The 20,389-nt window shown below is 36.7% G+C and overlaps 1 protein-coding gene across 2 annotated transcripts; it reads right to left on the bottom strand.

The window, feature by feature from the left end:
• Positions 1 to 830: 830 nt before the first annotated feature.
• Positions 831 to 20,268, bottom strand: GORAB (golgin, RAB6 interacting). Of its 2 annotated transcripts, none has more exons than XM_027613393.1 (5): positions 20,117 to 20,243; positions 13,996 to 14,357; positions 11,446 to 11,547; positions 9,097 to 9,237; positions 831 to 2,662 (listed from the first exon to the last, which is right to left on the bottom strand). In XM_027613393.1, exons 3-5 carry the CDS (start codon positions 11,499 to 11,501, stop codon positions 2,206 to 2,208), a joined length of 654 nt encoding a protein of 217 aa, XP_027469194.1. In that variant the 5' UTR covers positions 11,502 to 11,547; positions 13,996 to 14,357; positions 20,117 to 20,243; the 3' UTR covers positions 831 to 2,205. The 2 variants fall into 2 exon arrangements, with proteins under 2 accessions (XP_027469194.1, XP_035578425.1); XM_035722532.1 differs by having other exon boundaries at positions 832 to 2,662; positions 14,000 to 14,357; positions 20,117 to 20,268.
• Between the last annotated feature and the right edge of the window lie 121 nt (positions 20,269 to 20,389).

A 20,389-nucleotide genomic window follows, 5' to 3' on the forward strand; every position in this document is an offset into this window, starting at 1 on the left:
GCAAGAGAAGAGGAGTTCAACTCCAGAGAGGGACAGCTCTACAAAGTGCTCCAATAAACTCAGGGCAGTAATTTTGAACCTAAGTTCCTTCACAGAAAGTAACAATTATTTGTGGATTTGTGAATCCATATATCAAAGTCTTTTGAATGTGTTTTATGATTTTAAAAGATATCAGGGCTATCCTGGCAAAGCCAGTGCATATGGTCCTCATACCAACGAGCCCCCACTTCTTCATTTGCTCTTATTCCTCCCACACATGGAATACAGCTGCCTTGTACAAAACTGATGCAATATAACTTTGTCACTTATATCATCACCTGAGCACTCGGATACCACCCTGGGAAAGCCAAGCAAAGCAAGCTTTTCAAAAGAATGGTATCAGTGGACCTTTTATAGACATATGTGAAAGCATTTCACAAGCACAAACACAATCCTTGAATGGGTTATAAAACAAAATTTTCAAGTGGAGGGATGCGATGAACTTTATGGTCTGATACATGTAAGAGATACACCAAGAGTTTTAGAACTGCAACGTTACTAGCACTTTAAGTTTAAAATAAGCTAGTTGGCCAACATGCCATAAGTGAAATCTCTGGCTCTCAAATTCCTCTTCTCTAGAGATGATAAAATCAGATGATCTCTGAGGTCCCTTCCAATTCATTTATTTCATGGTTCTCCTTTCTCCGTATACCTTATAAATATTTTGACTGAGAATCAGATTGTAGCTCCCTGTATGTAGCGGATGTTACAGAACCTCATTCACTGATGAATTCCCCTTAACAGAAGCTCATACAAAAGCAGATGACTGCATCTACCACATGAAGATACAGGCACATGACTACCACGTAGCACGTAAGAACACGTACTAAAGTGAGACTTTTTTAACAGTAAACAAAAGACCACATTATAGATGTATCAGACTCGTTTATTCCTTAGAAAAATAAGAGTGTATTGGACAATGATGTTTTCAGTTTTTACGAATATCATTCATAAATAAAAACACAACTATCTATATAAATGCCTCTTTAGGTAAGTCAGTAATGGAAAGCTATAATTTTAACTCAAATTACATAATATAAAAATACATAGCTCATCCACACTGCTAGAATACCCTCAAACAAACTCATTTAAAAATAGGATGGCCCTAACTTTTTCAGCATTATTATAAATACAATACTACATTTGTCCTTATTCTCTTTTATGATAGTTCTTTTTTAAGACTTAAAATGTAGTGTTTGTACTTTTTGGAATTTCTGATAAATAGATCACAATTTAATGTGAAATTCACAGATTCTGTGACAAACCAACAGTATTTACACATTCACATATAGCACAACGTGGTGGTCAAGTAACAAACTATTAAAATACTAAGAAAATCACCATTTTAGCAATTTAAATCCTTTATGACAGGATAATTTATATACAGCAATACATATTTACAAATAACTTTAGAAAAAAAGTGTATCAATTTTTTTGATAATCAAAAGTACTGATAGGTTTTCTGTATTAGTTTTAGCCTCACTGTAGAAATGTTTTGTCTCAATTTAATCAATGTGCTGATTAAAGACAATACATTAATAGTAAAATTATATGTATTAGTGGTACATTTGTGTGTGTGTATAAACCAATCAAAACTCAGGTTGTGAATTAAAGCCATTTAAAAGGCAAATTGAAGACAAAAATAATGTTACTGAAGCTGTCTTTCTTTATGTATTTTGCAGCTCTAGTAAGATCCAATAGATAATTCAACACGCTACTTTTGTTAGTATTTTTCTCCTGCTCTTTTTCATGTTAATTTTGGTGTCTCTCTACTAACTACATAAAACAGGACTCTCATCAACACCTCTCCTAGAAGTCAAATGAGTTTGATGAGGTGCTGAGTATTTTCCATTTTACTTTTCTATATTTACCTGGTCCAACAACACTCTTAACCATATAGTTTTTCTTCCATCTTATTTGGGTCATTTGTTTTCACCCAGTCATCAGGGTACACCGAGGGAACTGGCCCTGGATCAAGGTAAACTGTGTGCCTACGTATAAAATAATCATAATTTGAGGGTTTAGAATGTCAAACATGTTATACTAAAACTAACCAGGGATTCAAAAATTAACACCGTTCTAAAGGCACACTTATTCGAGCTCATGGCATAATCTGAAGCGTACTCTACTGAATCCTGCATAGCTGAGTGAACAAACACTGGCACTTCATGTGGTCAGAGCAGCTGAAATGGCCTTTACAGGAGTTCTAACTTCTTGATTTTGGTCTGGATTTTGAAGGGGCATGCTGCTGGGATTTTCACACTGTTCATCTACCTTTAGGGAAGCGGCGTGTTCTTGATGATTTTTGTTCTCTTCGGCAAATCCTAATGTCACACTCTCCCCAGAAGGCTGAAATGGCCTCCCCAAATGAACCACCTGTTTCTCTGCTTCGGCTTCTTGTTCATGCAGCAATCTCTCCACCTCCACCTCAAGCTCCAGAGTCTCCTCGTCAGCTTGTACATCCAGTTGTTGCATCAACTCTTCCAACTTCTTGGCCTTGCGGAGCTCATTTTGCTGTATGATTGTACAGAGGTGTTCAGTGAGTTGCTCTTTAATTTCAGTCTTGCGCTGGAGATCTAGCTTTGCTGTAACATACTCTGCTTCAGCCTTGTCAAACCGCTTCCTGTAGGGACAGGTACAAAGATTGGTCCATTGGTTTTCCACTTAAGAAGATATTCAAAGGAGGGCCTAAAAACAATAATTAAACTCCAGAATTGGGGGGGAAGGAAGTATAATGAAGACATGGATACTAATATTTTATGCACACTTGTCCTACATGTCAGACAAACCAGGCTGTTCCTGCTCAAGCTTTTGCAACATCCACATTTGGGCCCTTCTAATGTAATGACATTCTTCTGCATTCATTTCCTCTTCCCGAAGCGGGGCTTGAATGAAAGCAGGCTGAGAGGTTAATTCAGTGGTGAGCTAGCTCTGGTCAGGGAGAGCCCTGATTTGCAGTGTTTGTCAATTTCTGTATTATAAATACTACCACCACTATGGCCAATTTCAGGCAGTTAATGTGCCATCACTGATTGCAGAATTGGAAAGAGATACACAAAATCTGTTCTTGTGAACCAGTGCAACCTAGCTCCAGCACACAATTGGTCAAAATGTATGAGAGGTAAAACAACAGGAGAAGGAAAAAGTAGAAAATCTGCATCTCTTGATTAGTGGATTAGAAAAGGAAGAATTTTGGTGGAGAAGGATATGGACAGTGGTTGCAAGGTGAATGTAAATGGTATTAGGTGAGGCAAAAAGCAAGCATCAAGTAGAACAGAAACATTTCAGGGTGGGTTTAGGAAGGGTTTCTCAATCTTGGCACTATTGACAACTTGGACCATATCATTCTCTGTTGTGGGGAGCTGTCCTGTACATTGTAGGATGTGCAGCAGCATCACTGACTTTCTCCCACTCCTGCTGGTAGCACCCAATACTTGTAATAACCAAAAAGGTCTCCAGATGTTATCAAATGTCTCCTCAGGGGCAAAACTGCCCCCAGTTGAGAATCCCTGGGTTAAGTTGTTCTCTCTCCATTCTGCAACAACAGATTACTGTTAGACTTTGATTAAGGCTTTTTATCTATTTACATTTATGTAAACTGCAAAGACAGGCAACGCCAATCTTAGAAATAAGGTAATTCTACTGGGGAAGTCACCCTGTGATCTCTCTTTTTTTCTTTTGTATTAGGTTGACACAAAAAGAAAAATTATCATATGTCGGTTCACTGTCTTTTGCCTTTTCCATATAATTTGTTCCCTTTTTTCTTTTTTTTTTTTTTTGGCCAGGAAGAGACTGGCCCACATTTATCAACTAATTGTTCAGTTTAATAACCACTACCAGTTGTGAAAGCCATGGTGCCTTACCTGTTATGACTGCCTACATCAACGCAATGTAGTAAGTAATTTCTGGTACTACAGTTACAGCAAAACAGAAAGTTGTATCTCCTAACACAAGATTCTCTGTCTTGAAAAAGAATATAGTGAAAAAATGAAAGGCTTTGATTTTAGAAAACCCATGGTTCAAAACCTGCCTTTGCCTTTTACTGTGTATGTACCTGTTTTGGTCAAGGCCTTTTCTGGATGTAAAGAACAGACACCCAGTCAAACTAGCTCAGGTGAAAAGTGGGTTTTATTGTAGGATACAAGAGGCAATTTCACAGGCATGTCATCAGAATCAAAAGCTATTCTCTTTAATGCTTAGAAACCAGTTTCTCTCATTTTCGCTTTCCAATCATACTCATAGCCCAATATGGCCACCAGCTGTGGCTCTACATCAAATTCACTCCACTCAATTTCTCAGTGTTCGAATTCCAGGGGAAGGACCCCAGGGTCAGCACCATGAGTATAAAACACAGCTAGGTTCCTAAGGAAGAGGCTGGAGAATATACATGCAGTGTCTGAAAACTCCAGTATAGTGACCCTTGGTAGTATCTTCATCTGAGTTTTGGTTTATTTGTAAAATGGTGATGATACTATTACTTCATAGGAGTGTTAAGGATTAAACAGTATAAACAGGGCAAGTGTCTAGCCCAGTGCCTGGTAGGCACTCAAGAAACAGAACTTCTCCTTCAGAGCACCAGAATCAAAAAGCATTGCTAGTTTATCACTAAATGAGTACTCTAACTAAAACTAAAATTATGCAAAGTTTAAGGACTCAGTATTTATACTTGAAAACTGTTATTTACATAATGTTCATTTACCGCACTTAATTTTTTTTTTTTACTGTCATCTAGTAACTGTAAGAATGAGAAAGTTAGCTATTTTTCAATTACCCTCTATGTTAAAAAAATTGTTCCAAAGGAGCTTTGTTGGACATATGAATCCCTTATTTCCATACTTTGTAACATATCCTGTTTATGAATGTTCTTGCATCAAGCTTAAGAGCTCTGACAATATTCTCTACAGGTATATGAAAACCTTGCCCCTTCCCCCCAAGTCAAACCTCCTTTCTGTGGTCTGAGGTCCCCTCAGCCAGCCAAAGTCAGTAAAGATTTACGGATGGAGCTCATGAATGCTGAATTGAAATTAAATTTGCAAATAGGTCCCTAGGTTTCCATTGATCTTTCACCCTGGATAAATCACGGAAGATTTTGCATTTTGTTTATTTATTTAAAGTTCTTCTGGCCAGAAACATGCATATATATTCTTGCACAGAGTGATTTATGTTTGAAATATTGATTAATTTCACAAACTGCACTATGAGCTGGAGGGTCAGGTGGATAATACCAAATCAGAATATGATGACATGTTTTGGAACAGAATAATACGAGCATTATATATAACACAGTAAGCTAAATTGAACTGGAAATGTAATTACAGAATTGTTTTGTTATTTTAAAGGGACATCGAGTGATTTAATGAATGTTATTTAAAGGGTTCTAGAATCTGTCTCTTGATGGTATCCTGAAATTTTTTAAGAACTCAATAGTTAACCCTTGGCATGCTGCTAGGTTCCATGGGTCCACTTTCAGTTTTTTGGTTCCTTTTCTGAGCAGTTCTAACTATCTGTAAGGATCAACATATCAAGGTTTTTATCCTAAGAAAGGATAGAATAAAACTACATTTTGCAATTACTACATGGGTCCACTGGATCCTTTTATACATCTGAGATGCATTACAGGATTGTTGAGACAGGATATACTGTTGCTATATCTTGAAACATTTTGCCATTTTGTAACCCTGGGAATTATTTCCTTATTACTCATCAATTATTCCCATTTTGCAGGAAAAAAATAAGAAAACAGAGAATGATAGAATGACCTAAAGGACGATGCCACAGTGAAATAAATCATCATTGTTTAGTTTCCTTATTGTGTTGTTCAAAGTATCACATCATCTTTCAAAAAGATAAAAAAAAAGACTAGAAACATCATATCTGTAATCTGTTCTCAGCTTTCACTGAACACAGTTCAGAATTAGTATTTTTCATTTTCTGCCCACAGTGACAAAGTAGAGAAAGTTGACAGATGAAGACATTTTGCAGCTATTAGACAAATCCTAAGATTTGTGGTAGGCTAAAAACATGACCACCCACAGATATTCACTTCTTAATCCCCAGAATCTGCGAATATTACCTTATATGGTAAAAGATGTGATTAAGTTTACAATTTTGAAAGGAGTTTATTCTGAATTATTCAGTTGGACCCTAAATATAATCACATGTATCCTTTTAAGAAAGAGGCAGAGGAAGTTTTGAGAGAGAAGAGGAGGAAGCAATGTGACTACAGAGGCACAGAACTTAGTGGTGCAGCCACAAGCCAAGGAGTGCCTACAGCCACCAGAAACTGAAGAGGCAAGGGATGGATTCTTCCCTAGAGTCTGTGAAGGAAGACTGACCCTACCAACACCTTGATTTCAAACTTCTGGCATCCAGAAAGGTAAGAGAATAAATTTCTGTTGTTTTAAACCACCCAGTTCGTGGTAACTTGTTATGGCAGCCCTAGGAACCTAATACAAAGGCCAAAACAGACAGTCTAGGTTCTAGATGGTGACACCAATGACATACATGAAATCTCGAGTATGAGACTTCAGAAAAACACATCCTAGATGAACTTGTTCTCAAAATCAGAGTCAATGACTGAAAAATATATTTCTGAGGATAAAAAGGAAATGTTATTCTCAGAGAATTAATAATTCCAACAGAAAGAACTCGATCACACAGTATTTTACAAGTACTTGGACCGTCTTGTGTTGTGAAAGTGTTGTGAAAGGATGTAACTGCATTCTTTCAGCTTTTTATAATGTTGGGAGTCAAGTTACTTGACATAAAGAGGTCTGCTATGCTTACATTCTTATTAAAATTTTTAATAAAGTTTTTTTCCACAATCCCTATTTTTACTTCTGCAAATTATACATAAAACATTTACGTATATATGTGTGTACATGTATGCACATGAATGTGTACATGTTAATGGGAATGTCTATTAAACATAAATAGCTAACAGTGATTATAGTTTTTCCTGGTCCATGAAGGGTCAAAGAAATGTTCTACACACAGCCACTCTATTTCACAAGCTGGTCTATGCAGCATACGGCAGCCTGGGAGTCACAGATGCAAACAGCAATAACTCTCAATTTGGTTCACTCCAAGTGCTGGTCTCCTTAAAGGGGTCTACTCTAACAATGCTCTATAGAAGCCAATTTCAAAGCAAATTCTGGACTATTCATTATCTAAGAACCTTTTGTGGACATTGCATTGTACTATAAAACTACAATATTATTTTTATTTAAAAAAAAAAATCAAGGAAATCTCCAATAGAAACTGGTTGCCCTGGGGATTAGCTACCAGTATAAATCTAAACCACAATATTCTATCACCAATCTCTAATTTCTCAATAACCACAGATGTAAATTTAGAAAATGTTGTCTTAATCTTATGCATGAACCAGATACAATGCTGGTCCTAGTCACAATCGTCTATGGCTTCTCTTTGACTTATCTCAAGAGCTTAGATTTTTAAAAACAGCCTCACACATACAATATGGATATTCACATACAACTATGTCAATGCCAGTACCATGAGAAATTGCCATCTTTAGTTTGTTAAAAGATGTAAAATTTTATGTAAATATAAAAATTTGCTAAAATTTCATTAAACATGTTTGTATATTACGGGATGTTTTCTTCTTTAACCAGTAATCCCACTTTCTTTGTGGTTCTCTGAAGGCTATAACTATGACATTTCTTATATTATGTTCAACATACAAATGCATCCTACTCCAGCCTCCTCTAGGACAGAATTAAAACATAATGAGATGATTTTCTGTTGAGGTACCCATAATAATCTGAATTATTCACATAAAGGGCTATAAAGGCAAAAGAATGTTCCTCTGGTAAACAAGTTACAGAGAATAAAATATGCTAAAAATCTAGGATTAGTTTTATCTTAATAAAATCTTGGTTACCTCCTTAATGACCTTATAAATAGAAATCTGGAACCTCCAGTTATCAGCTACTGATGGCATTAATTTAAGCAGTTAATTAATAAAAGCAACAATTACAAAAATCACAGGGACACCACAAACCTCTTTCTTAATAAACAGTGAATTAAAAGCCATCATCAAGCATTTCTGCCTTATTAAATTGTTATATAAACATTCTGATGCTGTGGTTTACCCTGGACTAATGAGGCATTCTGATTGATTTCTAGTGTTACAGAGAGAGATGCAAAACTGAGTCATTAACACGGCATTCCCTTGTGAAAAAAGACAAACTAGGATGATTAAAGCAACGCTGAAAGGACTGAAAACCCTGAAATTGGACCTAATTTTTTGCCCTTTTATCTGCTTGCAAAGTTCATGTAATTCTTTACATGTGTTAGTTCATTTTAAAAATACTCCACAATGAATTTTTCACTAAAAAAATTCCAGTGGTTGAAACCAAGAAAACACATGATAGCAAACTATTATATACAGAATACAATCGAAAAGAAAAAAAAAAAAAAAGAGGAAAACTTCAAGCTTTCGAGACAGAGTGGTATTTTCTTTAAATACTCATATAAAGCACTGGGTATTATATGAAAAAAATAAATCATGGAACACTACATCAAAAACTAACGATGTATTGTATGGTGACTAATATAACATAATAAAATAAAATTTAAAAAAATACTCATAAGGCTTTTAAAAAAAATAAAATAGGTCTTCTTTCTTTGATGAAAACTGAAATGAGAACTAGGATAATCTCTAAGAACCATCTCAGATAATCAAAATTTCTTAATAGAAAAATTGCAGACTTGGGTGTTAGAATAATAGAATTTGGGGACAAGTCATACAGACACTTAAGAGTCCCAAACATTACACAGCTGATGGTTTAGCAAGAAAGACTAAAATGCAAATAATGCAAGAAACGCTCTAACAGGAATATGAACAAAGATGGGGGAAAGTTAAGGAAGACTTCAAAAAGAAGAGACACTTGATTGAGTACAAAATAGGGATAAATAGAGCAACTAACGGTATTGTTATGAGGCTTCAATGACAACACACCTGAAAGCTCCTGGCCCAGGTAGCAATAAACATTAATTTACTCTGATTCCTGGTTCAGAGTTCCCTCAACTCACCGAGCATATGAATACTCGAGGCTGGCCTGATCGATCCGGTTTCTGAGGATTCCAATATCAGCGGACACCATGTCATCTAGAGCCTGTAACTCCTTTTGAATCCGCTTTAGTTTCAAGGTCTCTGCTTGAGTTCTTTTAGATCTAGAAAAATGAGTAGAAAAATAAAGACATTTTAAAATCACGTAACTATATACAATATAAGTGAAAAAAGCAGCCTACTATATATACAATATGATATTAATGTATAATTTTTAAAAAAATTAGAAAAAAACAGCACAAATTGAAATAAAATGCTGGCAACATTTTGATATATCTCTAAGACTGCATTTGTGCTATTTCCCTTATTATTCCAATACACAAAGGAAAAAGTAAGATTTAAAAAAAAAACTAATAGTTCACTTATAGGTCTCTCTTCATTCCATGAGGATGTGAACAGGCACTGAAAGAATATATCTGTATTCTCTTTACATGGAACACCTAACAAACCTTTCTAAATTTCTAGCCTTCAATTCTTGCTAAGCCCATTTTCATTTGTCTGATACTTAGTGGACAAAAGAACTGATGCCTGCATTTCTTTTTGTTTTGTTAAACACCATTTCTTTGTATTTTTGGTTTTAACCTTTTTAGGACCCATTTCCCCCAAACTTTCATTACTTTGATTCTTGTTTTTTAGGCACTACAGTTCCTCAAAATTCTTTCTGGGGCTCAAAACCAATACTCTTTTTTTTTTTCTTTGTTTAAAAGCACATTCAACCTCAGTCCCCTCACCACCTCCAAATACATGACACACTGAAGAAACAGAATAAACAAATACAAAAGCCAACCTTCAATCTGATTTCACTTACTTCAAAATTTCATACCCATTCTCACAGAATAAACCCCCCCAGAAAACCACTATATTGCAACTTATATTCTCCTGATTTCTACTCCATTATGCATTTTCCCTTGTTTTCTGCCTACAAAAGTTACCAGTATGATTCTTTTACTTCAAGTACTTTGCTGGTGCATTTATTAATAATCTAATCAGGTTATATTTCCCTACTTTCCGCCTGTACCAATACTGTCTTCAACCAAATGCACGTAAAGAACAAGTGCTGAGCCTATAAATCTTTTTGTAAAATCCCCAGTGAACAGCCTCCCCAACGATTTCCAAAATGAAGACTACTGAAGTGATTTCCAAAATCACTATTCACTTTCAATAATCACATTTTTTTTCTTGAAATGTAAGTTCAGTAAGTTGCATGTTTCCTATGTTTCATGAAAGATCAAGGGGGACCAGCTGGAGAAAAAAAAATCATCATTTCAAACACATATATCCCTGACAGATAAAATTCTGAATGACTCTCATATACCTACCTGCCTTTCTCTCTAGCCCCGTCCCTTCCCCTCCCCCGACACATACGTCAGCTTCAATAACCAATAGTTTTGCCAGGCTTTTCTGGAGATCTGAAAAGAAAATGCCAAGAATACTCGCTTGCATTTCATTCTCCCTATTCTCAATCATTGCTTCACTGACTAAGCTTGGTTTCCTAAAGCCACAGCACACCGGAAATTACAAACTAAAAGGGCAGGAAGAGTGGGTGAGGGGTGGAAAGTGGCTCAAATGGGAATGTTGCTGTTGGAGGCCAACACAGTGCAGTAAAGGAAAAGCGAATGCCGACAAACTGACACTGGGAGGTGACAGAAATATCAAAATGCACACAACAGGGCAGAGTGCTCACAATGGTGACCTTGAGTCACTGATGAAAGATTGTATCATGTATCAGTGGGGGAGGTAAATTATTCAAGGAAAACGTCCACAGAAAAACACAATTAAGATTTCTGGGAGTGGAAGTCACTTATGTGGAATAAATAATCTTACTTTTCTACATATCACATGATTAAAACATCCCCACGTCAAAATTAAAACCTGCACTTGTTGCTAATGCACTTATACTGACGGCTATTCTCCACTTCCTTCAGATGTGTAGATGGCTAAAACTGAAAACACTGATGCTGATTCTGAAGCTTTAATTGCACCTGTATTCACAATTTCGGCTTACAAAGTCCTACTTAATAAATAAACATCGGAATTTCAGTATCATTTATAAAGCATAATTTGTTTAGTTAGCTTTAAAAGTAACACTGTAGAGGGGCACCTGGCTGGTCGGTAGAGTATGTGAATCTTGATCTCGGGGTTGTGAGTTTAAGACCCACATTGGGCGTGGAACCTACTTTACAAAAACAAATTAAAAATGAATGTTGTAGAGAAAAACGTCAATTTATCAAAAGAGACAAGGGAAAACAAATATAAAACATGACAGAACTGATCGCAGATTACAAACAACTCTCCTAGTTCAGGTGCCTCACCTTTCTGCAATAGCTTTAGCCAAAAGAGCTTTCTTACGTTTATTTTTCTCTTCCATTAGCCGCTGTTCTTGCTGGAGGACTTCCCAACGAGATTTTTCTTGCCTAGGGAAAAAAAAAGTATAAAAAGTAGTTTCTGAAACCCCATCCTATACCTTACCAGGCTCAGTCCCCTATGTATAAAACTTAATCAAGCAGATTATGTCTATTTTCTTTCAAAAACCCTCTTAAAAGGAACCCATCTGCAGCTCATTATTTTGTTCTAATAGGAACAAAGATTATGATTTGAAGAAGGCTTACATAAACTGGCCCTTTGAAATCCATTATATGTATATAATCTAGGAAGCCACAAACTGGAAGCTAGAGTACTATGGCATTTCTTAGGAGAACAAAGTTGTATAAGTTAATTACGTATTAGATGCAAAATGGAGAGCAAAATAAATTGGTATGTAACTAATGTCATGTTCTATCTTTTAGAGCTTTCTATAATGAAAGTCTCTACCACCTAACACCTTCAGCAAAATAACCAATGTTTATTTTATTCATTTTTTTTCAATATGCTTTCTTCTTTCCAGATCTCAATTTTAAACAGAGCAAAACACCATGAGCTAAGATTTGAATGTTGGACTACCGAGAAACTTCAAAGATCTGAAAACAGTTTTCCCTCTGTTCAATTCTGAAAGACGTAGATTAAAATTTCCCATAAATTCAACAACTGGATGTCAACTCAAACAAGGTCATGACAAAGCTATTTATTACTTTTATTGACATTTCTTATGGCCATTGTATCAAAATTCTCTAGTCCGAGACCTAGTAACCACTTCCAAATTTATCATTTTCTTCCCATTCTCACAGCCTCCACCCTGGTGCTGGCACTGGTCCACTCTCAGCTTCACTATCGCGGGCATCTTGTCACCCGGTGGTAGAGGTCCAGCTCAGGTGGTGCCCTCCCCTGAATGCGCCGCAACGCCGACACCTGCATTTTCTCTAACCATTGTTTTGACCAGGGTATCTCTCTCTCAGAGGCCTTGGTGATACACGACTGCATCGGGGAGCTCAACAGACAGGAACCCTCAGCTTCCACATCCTTCTTCACCTCCCTCATTCTCTACTTTCTCTGGCCTCGCTTTTGCCTCTTCCAGAGACATGCGATGCCATCTCTGAGCATCCTGTAGGATAGAGCTTTCCTTTCCCCTTCTTATAGGCTCAGAATTCCTCTTTTTCAATGACAGTTCTTAAGACTGCATGTCTTCTATGAAAATTTTCCCAAGTACCTAAAAAAAAAAATTATTTTCCTAACAACATTCAATCTAAATTGTCCAGCTCAATTTAAACCCACCCTCCCCTGCTTGTCTCAGGTCTATGCTGGTAAACTACATTTAAAGACATTTAAATATATGCACTTGTTCAATGTTGTTCTCATAAGTCATGTGGTTTTATATCTCTTGTAAAAAAGAAAAAAAAATAGCAGGAGGGGAAGAATGAAGGGGGGGAAATCAGAGGGGGATACGAACCATGAGAGACAATGGACTCTGAAAAACAAACTGAGGGCTCTAGAGGGGAGGGGGGTGGGAGGATGGGTTAGCCTGGTGATGGGTATTAAAGAGGGCACGCTCTGCATGGAGCACTGGGTGTTATGCACAAACAATGAATCATGGAACACTACATCACAAACTAATGATGTAATGTATGGTGATTAACAGAACAATAAAAAATTTTAAAAAATGATTTCTTGGTTGTGAACTCATAGCATGGAATCTGGATCAGAGAAATCCTAAGATACTGTGAAAGACTCAGAAAATGGAAAACAGAAACAAATGACATCCTGATAAATCAGGAGGAAACAAAACATGAGTGGATATTAAAACATAAGCTCTAGGATAAATATTTTGAGAATTCACAAGTGATAGAATGGCAATTTCCATAAGAATGTTTCTAAACTAAATTCTGGAGGTTGTTTCTAATACAAGCACATTAAATAAAGAATAAAAAGAAATCTAATGATGGAGCTGAATCGTTTTATTAGTTCTCTCAATTTCCTAAATTTCAACTTTTCTTTGACCATCCCTTTGTATCTCTTCACAAACACCCTTTTCTGGGCCAATGGAGATGCAGTCTGGAAGGTGAAGAATAGGTTCGATATGGGGGTGGAGTGAGTACTACGCATAAGAACGGCTTCTGGTGACGGTAAAGGGCAGAGACTTTGGATCCAGAAAGACCTGTATGTGAACCCCAACTCTGTTATTATTAGCTATGTATTTGCTTTAGGAATAAAGTTATCTTTTCTGAGTCCAAGATATCTCATCTACAGAGTGAAAATCATGAACTGGTACTGTAAGCTGCTGCAAAGACTAAGTGACATAACATGTATAACATACCCAACACTGACTGGTTTACAACACATTTAGGGGGTAGCTAATCTTTAACAGGTTATCCATTACACTTCTAGGTTAGAATACGAAAGAGAAAATGTTAAAACTATTATTTCTTCAAAGCCTAAAGGAGAAAAAAAAAATGGAAAATGGAGAAAGTCTCATGGGTATATAGACTTACTAACAATTCCACTTTCTTTTTTTCCATTTTGTAATCTGGCTTCGGGGGTAGAATCTCGGCGTTTTTGTGACTATCATGGGAATTCTCAAGTCCCAGTTCCCTTGGTTGACTTTCAACACCCTGTGGTTTTCCATCACCAACAGGAGAGGTAAGTGTAAGAGGACTAGAAGGAACAGGGAAAGAAGAATGTGGTTTTGAACTATTAAAGCTTGGTTTTGGTGCAGAAAGCAGCTGCTCTGGAGGTACTGAGGTTGATCCATCTTGAAGTCCAAGTTTTTGGCTTTGCTCTTGAAGGGCTTTTTCTCGTTGAAGTTGTTGTCGACTTTTCTTCACAGGAAGACGCCGCTGTGGTTCAAATGGATCTGTGTGAAAAAGAGAATGGAGAAAAATTCCCTTGTGTGAGCAGCAAATAATTAGAATTTCTCTAAGAAAATAAAGCATTAACATTAAGCTTTGATAATAATTCTACAGGGTTTCTCCCCTCTACCACAAAAGCCCAGGGAAAAACAGCCATTTTCCTGTAGCGTTTTAACAGTTCTCCAATCATACTGTCCCAACTCAAAATTTACCTTAAGAAGTCCATTTGTCTGTTGAGTTAGGCCTCAGAATAAAAAGCAAGGTTTCTTTTTCAACTTGAATTGAGAACTGCCTCAAGAATCAACTAATTTGACCAAACAAGGTAGACAAATGAATTCTTGATAGGTCTTAAATTTGATTTATGATTCTATCTGCTCTCCTGAAATAAAATGGTGGTTGCGTTTACAGATGGGCTGCACCTTTCTTAAATAATAGCAGATCTTAGGCCAATCTGATACACAGGTAGATGTAATGCATAAAGTATAACTGAATGAAATCTCTTACTTCTAAGAATGCTAGTTAACCCTCAATTGTTAAAACCCTTTCATTTTCCAGAGCAGTGCAAGGTTGTGTTCCCCAAAGTCAGTTAGCCATTAATTAATATACGCAAGCTAATTTTAATAGCAGTCTAAGCAAACCAATAGAGGAAGATAAAACAACTGGGAGAAATTTTTTTAAAAAGCACTATAAAATAAATAATACCCCTATTATACTTTTTGGGTTGTCCATGCCAGTGTTAACCTTTCAAGACAGAGTACTGGAGAATTTACTCACATTCACACAATATTTAATAAGATCTGTAAATGGTATTATTTACAAAATACCTGGGAAATGAAATTGTGATTAAGTCCTTGTAAATGAACTTAAATAGGGCTTTTAAAATTCTGCACGTTGACTTCTGAAGCAACACAAGCCTGGTATTTAAATCTCCCAAAGGAGAATTAAACGCTCTGGAGTCACAGCTCTAGTACTGCTTTTGTCCAGCTCAATAACCTTAGGCAAGTCAATTAATTATTCCATACTTCAGTTTCTTCCTATGCCAAAGGGGTTGGAAATTTACCTGGTCTACTTAACTCATGGAATTGGTGTAAGGATTAAATGAGATAGGTAAAGAAAATATTTTTAAAAGATAGATGTACCATCTTTTGATGTTATTATTGTTGTTTGTTAAAATGTTATTATTGTTGACTTTTGCCAGAAACACAAAGTAGCCTCCTCTATTTTAGGACAGGAACTTATTCTTAACCACTGATCTTTATTCACACCATCAGAAAATGTCTGTTTACTTCCCAGTTACACTCACTTAGCTGAATTAATAGTCCCTATGAAATCCAGTACTGCAGTTGCCAATCTATTTTGCATTTTCACAGAACCTGTGTATGAGATTAAAATTGCTACAATAAACAAGTAACGAATAATAAACCAAACAATAAACAAATTCAGTCCACTTAAAAACAGAACATATGATATAAAAACTCCTGGAACTAATCAACCATTATAGTAAGGTTGCAGAATGCAAGATTAATATACAAAAGTCAAATGCTTTCCTATGTACCAACAACGAACAAGTAGAATTTGAAGTTAAAAACATGATACTATTTGCATTAGCACTAAAAAAAAAAATGTAATACTTAGGAATAAATCTAAGAAAGTAAGTACAAGATCTGTAAGAAAACTACAAACTCTGATAATGAAATCAAAGAACTAAATGGAAAGATATTCCATATTCATGAACAGAAGATTCAATACTGTCAAGATGTCAGTTCACCCCAACTGGATCTAGATTCACTGCAATCCCCATCAAAATCCCAGCCACGATATTGTGTGCATACTGACACAATGCTTCTCGAGTTTATATGGAGAGGCAAAAGACTCAGAAATAGCTAACATAATATTGTGAAGAACAAAACTGGAGACTGGCAGTACTTGACTTCAAGACCCACTTTAAAGCCACAGTAATAAAGACAGTGGGTATTATGAAAGAATAGACAGACCAACGGAATAGAACAGAGAGCAAAGAAATAGACAAAATGACCAATGAAATAGAACAAAGAACCCAGAAACAGGTTCATACAGGTATAAAGCACTGGTATATGACTGAGATAGCATGGCCTATCAAGAGCAAAAGGTGGAATCATTCAATAAATGGACTTGAGGAAAAAACTACTATATAGAAAAGATAAAATCAGATCCATACCTCACACCATATAAAAACAAACAAAACATTCTCCAAATGGGTTAAGAACTTAATGGCAAATCAACACTTTAAAATTCTTATTAGAAACACATTTCTTTATGCAGTGTTTGAATCTGTTGTAGCTTATAATAAAAATGATTGTTAAAAACTCTTAAAGAAGATAGGAGGAAGGGTAAAATGAAGCAGGGGGAAATCGGAGGGGGAGACAAACCATGAGAGACTATGGACTCTGAGAAACAAACCGAGGGTTGTAGAGGGGAGGGGGTGGGAAGATGGGTTAGCCTGGTGATGGGTATTAAAGAGGGCACATTCTGCATGGAGCATTGGGTGTTATATGCAAACAATGAATCATGGAACACTACATCAAAAACTAATGATGTAATGTATGGTGATTAACATAACATAATAAAATTAAAAAAGAAGAAACTTCAAAAAACCTCTTAACTGAATATAAGGATTAACATCTTATGGTAGGGTACTACCACCTAATGGTAGGGTAGTAAATTCTTAAGACACAAAGATGTTGACGAATTTGACCACCTTAAAATTAAATACTTTGTTCATCAAAAAGTAAAAGTTAAAAGACAAGTTACAAACTAGGAGAAGATATTCAGAGAAGATACTCATAATATACCTGGCAAAGAACTAGTATCAAGAATAAATAACTCATGAATATTTTCTTTAGACACTGATGGCACTGTAGTGGCACTGTTTTTTTTATTTCCAGTTTTTTAGTATGAAGTAAGTCATACATCAAATACATGTATGTGTTATAGACATATCCAACCTGTATGGATTATTAAAAATAGTAACATTTTAACAAATAAAACATGACTATAATAGACATAACTGCTATTTAATGATAGACATGTTATCCTCTCTTTTGGAACACATAAGATAATTGTATTTATTGCCCTCCAAATCATACTACTTGCTTTTGTTAAATGAAATGTAAGTATGAGTGACACCTATAATTTATTGATGGAAGCATTTAGTTACCAATACTCAATTCTCATGCCATGGTGAATTCCTAAATGATAGCACCAAAACACAATATGAAGTAATTATGTGGAAAAGAGTGACCTGACAGTCCATATTAGACATGAAGCTAGAGTGAAAAATAAATCTTTTATTATTTTAAACAATTGATATATTAGGGCTATTTGCTACTGTAGCATAATTTGTCTCAACTTGATTTCATTACCAATACTTTTGAAATTCCCTATGTATTTGCCCCTTCCTGGTAATATTCCCTTGCCTTTCTAGTATCCTGTATTTTGATGTCCTATTTTCCCAAAACAATATACCTGCTTTGTATGACTTTGATCTTCTACAAATGTATCAGGTTGTTCTTCTGCAACTTGCTCTTTTCATGCATTATATTTATGAAATTTACACGTTAATGCATGTGGGTATACTTCATATATTCCCATAGCTGTATAGCAATCCAGTGGATGGTTATATTACAATTTATTTATCCACTTTTTTAAATGAACAATTGGTTTGTTTCCACCTTTTTAATATTATAAATAAGAATGCTAAGAACAGGGCACCTGGGTGGCTCACTGGGTTAAGCATCTGCCTTCAGCTCAGGTTGTGACCCCAGGGTCCTGGGATTGAGCTCTGTGTCAATCCTGCTCTGTGGGGAGTCTGTTTCTCCCTCTCCTTCTCCCTTTGCCTGCCACTCCCCCTGCTTGTGTGCACGCTCTATCTCAAATAAATAAAATCTTTAAAAAAAAAAGAATGCTAAGAACATTCTTGATCTTTCCTAATGTGCATATGGTTTTCTCTAGAGTACCGTCATGCTTACTTTTGCTGGCAACCAACTCCATCTTCAAGGATTACTTAATTATATTTTTAAGGTTGGAGAATTTTTAAGGAAGGAGCCTTAAAAATTAAAAATCCAGATTTTCTAGTTTTACAAATGAGAAATTCAAGGCAAAAGATTTAGAGGCAGAGCTAGGAGATCTACATGCCAATCGCGGTGTTTGGCTATGAGTGTACAAAGATGCTCCGTAGGGTGGACATAGACTAGTGGTTGGTGTCTACGCTCTAACATCTCACCATGGAATGACAGGCCTCGAAGCTAACGTCCTTCCAGCCCCACTCTATCCCAAATTGCAGAGATATTTAGAAATGTACTTCTACATAATGAATCTATTGTTATAATTTAGTTGGCAAACTCACCTCTGCTAACACATCATCTCTGTGAAATCTTCCCAAACTCCACCCAACCCCCAGCACAGTCAGGTTCCTGCTAGCTCTGTAGTAAGCTCTTGTAAATTTTCTACTATCCATTATATTATAGTTTGTCTCATTAGACTATCAGCTCTTTGAAGGCAAGGATGATGCCTTGTTCATCTTAGTATGTGTAATACAGAAGATGACACCTCTAACTTTGGGTCAGACCAAAAGCAGGAATACTTGTATTCTGTACGTTCAAATATGTGAACAGATGTTCAAAACACAACAAAAGATTTTGAGAACATCAAGCTAAAGTCAATTAATTACACACTGTAGTATAACTTTCATGATACAATTTTTTAAAGGCCTCCGGACCAGTCAAAAATTCCTAAATCTATATAATCTACACTGGCCTTATGTTACTACTTTATTTCCTTTTCCACTTGTCAGTCTTAGATTATTTTTAAATCTATGCTAATAATGCACAGACTTACCTGAGCAACATCCAATTTGATCACAAACTCTAACAAAAAGCATGCCAGGGCTCATTTAATTTTCTCCAACAGTAAAGTATATAAATTATGGTACTCAGGGTGATGTAGTGTCCACTACCAGGATCACCAAACAGAATTTCACGAAATTTCAACCACAAACAAAGCATAGTTTATACGAAGAGTTTCTCACCAAATAACAGCAAAAGTAATTCCTTTATTAAAAGAAAACAAAATAGTACGACTTCCAGCGAGGGAAGCACAAACTTTTAGCTTACAACAAAGTCAACAGGTATAATTTCACATGTAGCCTCTCAAAAACTCTTGGTTTTCTCACTCTCAAGAGTTAGAATTACATAAGTCGTCTGGCAACCAGAAGTGAATGCAAGACTCCAGATGTATCAGGAAAAGCATCGTCTCTTTGCGTTTATTCAGATCCCGGTGCTTCCTTCTTCCCAACCATTGTCAACTTTGATAAATTCATCACAATTCTAATATGGTTTGTGCCCCTCCTCCTTCTTTTACCCGACCCCAACTCTCCAGCCATTGATTTATGCAGCAGTCTTCCCACAGGAGACAGCTAGGCTGTAGGCTCACTTCCTCTCCCAAGTCCCATTCCTTTCACAGGAAAAAGTCAAATCCAAATCCCTGAAATGGATTCCTGAACTTTCTTTTGTAAAAGAAAATCCCACTCCCCTGGACTCGCCCCTCCCTCCCTGGCTCCCAGTACATTCACCTCTGGAGCCCCTCAATCCCCTCTTCCCATTAGAGCTCCTTCCCCAAACACCAACACATTACCCTCTTTCCCGCCCCCTTCCCCTTCAAAAGCTGCAGCTCCGCCCCTTCCCCCAACAGACCCAAAGATTAAATCTCTGCCGGCACGTCCCGTTACCTTTAGCCTGCTTTAGTCGCCTCAGCTCCTCCTCAGAGAAGCCGGCCCAGCCCCGCGCCATCCGCCTCGGCTGCCAGCACCCCCAGAACGCCCAAACCTCAGAGCCTCGACTGCCAACACGACTACCAAGCACATCCGGGTTCTTTCCCGGCCGCGGCCGACCAACCAATGAACGCTTCGAGTTCTGGCTACAAGGTCCCCTTCCCGCTTGCAGCAGGGCCCAGCTCCCTTCGAGTTGCCTCCGGCGGTGCCGGACCAACTGCCTGTGGAAAT

Source organism: Zalophus californianus, chromosome 10 (assembly GCF_009762305.2).
Source record: "Zalophus californianus isolate mZalCal1 chromosome 10, mZalCal1.pri.v2, whole genome shotgun sequence".
Lineage (NCBI taxonomy): Eukaryota > Metazoa > Chordata > Mammalia > Carnivora > Otariidae > Zalophus > Zalophus californianus.

Coding starts and splice junctions, on each gene's coding strand:
- GORAB (XM_035722532.1), bottom strand. CDS start 20,177: ATGGCGCGGGGCTGGGCCGGCTTCTCTGAGGAGGAGCTGAGGCGACTA. Junction 14,358..20,116: donor GCGACTAAAGCAGGCTAAAG/GTAACGGGACGT, acceptor TTTTTCACACAG/ATCCATTTGAACCACAGCGG. Junction 2,663..9,096: donor CTCGAGTATTCATATGCTCG/GTGAGTTGAGGG, acceptor CTGTCCCTACAG/GAAGCGGTTTGACAAGGCTG.